This window comes from Colobus angolensis, unplaced genomic scaffold (genome assembly GCF_000951035.1).
Source record: "Colobus angolensis palliatus isolate OR3802 unplaced genomic scaffold, Cang.pa_1.0 Scaffold42, whole genome shotgun sequence".
In the NCBI taxonomy this organism is placed as follows: domain Eukaryota; kingdom Metazoa; phylum Chordata; class Mammalia; order Primates; family Cercopithecidae; genus Colobus; species Colobus angolensis.
The window spans coordinates 1445517-1449979 of NW_012117599.1; the positions used below are offsets into that span (position 1 = coordinate 1445517).

The 4463-nt window shown below is 55.2% G+C and overlaps 1 protein-coding gene across 3 annotated transcripts in view; it reads right to left on the reverse strand.

The window, feature by feature from the left end:
* LOC105522123 (protein FAM178B-like) overlaps nucleotides 1-4463 on the reverse strand; it is a 22956-nt gene that overhangs the window by 14642 nt on the left and 3851 nt on the right. For all 3 annotated transcript variants that reach the window (XM_011956535.1, XM_011956534.1, XM_011956533.1), the window contains exon 2: nucleotides 4052-4177. In XM_011956535.1, the coding sequence (XP_011811925.1) occupies nucleotides 4052-4147 (96 nt within the window). In that variant the 5' untranslated portion in view covers nucleotides 4148-4177. The remainder of the gene's footprint in view (nucleotides 1-4051; nucleotides 4178-4463) is intronic.

Genomic DNA, 4463 nt, shown 5'->3' on the forward strand with positions numbered 1-4463 from the left:
CAGGAGAATGGCGTGAACCCAGGAGGCGGAGCTTGCAGTGAGCCGAGATCACACCACTGCACTCCAGCCTGGGCGACAGAGCGTGACTCTGTCTCAAAATAAATAAATAAATAAATAAATAAAGTAAAAAATTAAAAATTAAAAAATTAAAAATGGGCCGGGCATGGTGGCTCACGCCTGTAATGCTAGCAGTTTGGGAGGCTGAGGTGGGCAGATCACCCGAGGTCAGGAGTTTGAGACCAGCCTGGCAAACATGGCAAAAACCCGTCTCTACTAAAAATACAAAAATTAGCTGGGCATGGTGGCAGGTGCCTGTAATCCCAGCTACTTGGGAGTCTCAGGCAGGAGAATCACTTGAACCTGGAAGGTGGAGGTTGCAGTGAGCTAAGATCTGGTCACTGCCCGCCAGCCTAGGTGATGGAGTGAGACTCCATCTCAATCAATCAATCGATATAAATAAATAAATAAATAAATAAATAGCCCGGTGTGGTAGCACATGCCTGTCCCAGCTACTTGGGAGGCTGAAGTGTGAGGATCTATTGAGCCTGAGAAGGCGAGGCTGCTGTGAGCCCTGATGGTGCCACTGTATTCCAGCCTGAGCAACAGAATGAGACAGGCCCTGTTTCAAAAAAAAAAAAGAGTGAATAGGCTATGACCTTCATGACCCTGAACCCTGAAGCTGGACAGAACACACCAGACAGCAGCTGGCCAGATATGGTTTATACAAGTCAGCTACAAGGAAATCAACTGCCCCAAGAAGACCCTGGTTCTGGGTTGGTGGGCTCAGGTGGTAGCTTGGAGAGACAGTGGCAAACTGAGTCAAGTTACACGATATTTTTCTGCCTGCGGCCAGAAGGACAGTCTCCCTTGCTGGCCTGGGAAGGCAATCAGGGCAAATCAGTATCCATGGGCCAAAGGGAGCACTTGGAGGCCGACTCTAAGTACTAAACGCTCCTGTGTTAACTCTCCTACAGGAAAACACCCTGTGCCACCTCTGTAGGCCAAAAAGGCCCCGTGCCTCTCACGTGGCTGCACCAGACCCCCAAGCATCACTCCGAACCCGATGTTCATTCTTCTCTGGGAATAAAGCCCAGCTCAAACCAGGCACGCACACGGCCAGAGATAAGCCAAAGGGGCTCGGCTTTGTTTTCTTTATTCAGAAGCTCTTCAAAATGCTAAAAATGTTATCAGCTCACTAAGCGGGATAGTCCACAGAAGCTCTTGTAGTCCGTATGAGCTCTGCCTGCTCAGCTGAGACTCTGTGGTCAAAGCTAGGACGCATGGCCAGGGCAGGCATCTATGTGGCCGCTGACTCTCTCCAGTTCCTGATCCCCATGCACAGCTGCAGCAGGAGCTCATGGCTTCCTTTGCTGAAGTACTTGGTGCTTTCTCAGGCAGGACCTCACTAGCTTATAATTACAAACGATGTGCTGGGACTGGTTCTGCCACACGCAGGTAACACTTCTTTAGTCCAGGGCCTCCTGCTGGAGAAGGCCAGGCTATAAGCTCTTGTGGACTTAATGATATGAAGACCTTAAGAGACAAGGGGACCACCACGCAGAGGCTGGTCAGGTGGCGTGCAGGAGGCAGCAGGTTTCTAGAATGGGGGCAGGAGAGCGAATGCCAGAAGAGAGTGGAAGACAGGAGTTCAGAGAAGGACAAAGGAATGAAAACTAGATTCATTCATTTGTCCATCCAGTGCCAAACGTGGGACGCGGTGCTGAGACGCCAGCTCTCTCACAGTCGAGCTGGACACGGGGCGAGCAAAGGGACAACTCTACTTGCCAAGGGGTCAGGGAGGAGAGAAAGTCAAGCCCTGGACACCAATAGCAGCTCTCCCAGCCTCTTCCCAGAGGGAAAGGCTGGGCCAAGGCCTGAGGCAGCGAGAGGAGGTGGGGAAGAGGCTGGGCAGGAGTGTTTATTTGCAGGGCTGGAGGAAGGCTGTGACCCAGCCGCACAGGGCAGGAAATCTCCCAGACAGGAGTGAGAGGGCCTGGGGGATGGGCGGGCGTCAAAAGGCAGAGGCTCAGTTCAGCTGCCCCAAGGCTGGGAAAGCAGGCATTTCCTCCAGGCTGGGCCGCCTCAGGTCAACCTTACTCTGGCCTCAGTTTCCCCACTGCACTGAAGGGAAATGAAAAGGCAAAGACTTTGAGCTCTGGGCATGAAAGGCTCAGACCACCACTCCTTATAAAACAGGGTGGATGCCGCCGCTGCTGTTTTTGGCTGCTGAGTGGCCCATCTCACCTCTTTGAAGATGAAACATGCTGAGGCCTAATGAGGAGTCAGTCGGTCGGGGTGGGCGTGGAGCCCAGTCACCTGCCCCACCTGGCCCCTCCCAGTCAGAACAGCGCCCAGCCCAGGGGACAGAACCCAGCCCAGGGGCCTGTTTCACACTTCTGTGCCCGCGCATCCTCCTCTGCCCCGGGTTCTCTCACTCAGAGGCAGAGGTGTAGGGGAGCGCAGCAGAGGTGGTCTGAGGTGGTCTTGGGCTGCAACGAAGGCCTTCTGAGAGCTGCCTGGGCCTCGCCTGCCCCTCCACTGCCCTGGACCAGTGCACACTACCCTTTTGGGGCTCTGCCGAGCTGCACAGTACCTCCATGTTTTCAGGCCAAACAGGTCATTGCCAGTATGGAGGCCGACCAGGGGGAGGCTTTCAAACCTCCTTTAACTATGCGAGAATAGTCCTCTAAAGAAAAGGCATCCTTAGCCTGCTCGCTGTCCTTCTTCCCCAGCTGTTGAAAGGACGTCTTCTGCCGCCTAGATAGCCTCTGAACCACAGTGAGTCGGGCAGGAACCACACCTCTGCTAGGTGAAGCCCAGGACTGGCCCCCAAGGTGCCTGCAGGCCACACTCTCCACTTAGCCAGACCAGACGTGACCCTCTTTCCTCTCTCTCGCCACTCGCCTTGTTGTTCCTTGTCCCCCTGCCCAGGCCTCCTTGATTTCTATTCAGACAGACCCCAGGGCTGGTCCCCACCTCCTTCTAGAGGCCCCATAACCAGCCCATAACCAGCTCGTTTCTGGGGAAATACTTGGCACAAGAGAAGGGGCATGCAGACAGCTCACACCCTCCTGGGAGGCAGCAGCTTCATCAATGCACTAATGTTAGGCATAACTGAAAGACAACTTTCCCCACGTTTCAGAAGAGGAGCGTGCACCTGGGGATAAGCATATCTCTTTAGTGGTTCATTTGTGTTCATTAAGTAATTAGTTCATTTATCTGATTTGCAGAGTGATGCCCAAAGGTTGGACTTCTGTATCAACATTCAGCCTTCAAGTGAGTTTCTGGAATTACCACCTTCCCCAATTATGACAATCCCTATCTCCATTCTTCATCCCCGAGTCCCCAGGGGCAGGAGAGTGCACCGAGGTTTAAGCGCTGTTCCCCAGGAAGCTGGGCCTGGGACGCCCACTCTGAAGCCCTCACACCCCCCACCGTCCCTGCTCTGACATTCACTCAGGGACTAATGAGCCTCACTGTTTCAAAGTCTACAACCTGCAGGCCCTGAGGCACCCTGTGGCTCCTGACTCCCACCAGAGCTTGGCTTTCAGGAAAGCCAGGCAATGTCTGGGAAGTCAATTAGGAAAAACTGGGGACAGGCCAAGGACTCAGCCTCGGTGATACCCGGAGTGAAAATGAATACGGAGGCTGGGCCCAACTCTGCCTGCAGAAGGGATGCCCTGCACGTCTAGACCACCTGCTCTTATCCTGACGTGCTCCCATCCCTCGCTGGCAGCGGGCTCCCGCATCCTCCCTCAACTGTGCTGTAAGGCTGACAATCCCAGATCAACAGAAGGCACACCAGCAGCGACAGGCGGACATTTGGCCCCTATGCCTGCACACAGGGCGTCCCCGCCTGCGGCACGGGCAACAGCACTAATTACAGGTGAGATGCCGAGCACCTCCGCTTAACACAGGGAGGCAGCCTGGTGGTCTCTGCCCTGGCATGGCCCTGGGGTTCTGGAAGGACCCGCAGGCCATGCAATGTGCACAGCCCTGACTTTCCCTGTTACCTGTGGTGGAGGCAGGCGGGTGCTCGGCGCTCGCTCACCTTGTGGTCCAGCTCGGCACTAGCCTTTGGCTGTTGCTCCTGGGAGGGTGGCAAGGGCACAGAGCCCAGGTACTGCCTGAGAGATGATGGCCTCATGAGGCCCAGGAGCCGGCTGAGCGAGGACAGCTGGGGAGGAGAGAGGAGGCTGTCACTCACAGACGGTGGTGGCCGAGAGCTCGGGGTGCTCCCAGGACTTGGCCTGGACACCTCAGCTGGTGGCAGTGGGTTAGAGCACTGGCTTCTGAGATCCAGACCCACTCTCCCTTATGAACTGTGGTCTCCCGGATTCTGAGTGTTCTCATCTGTAAAATGGATCACACATACTTCCCAGGAGACGAGAGGCACTCACACATATCCAGCTCCCCCAACCCCCACCCACACATACCCAGCTCCCCAACCCCCACTCACACAC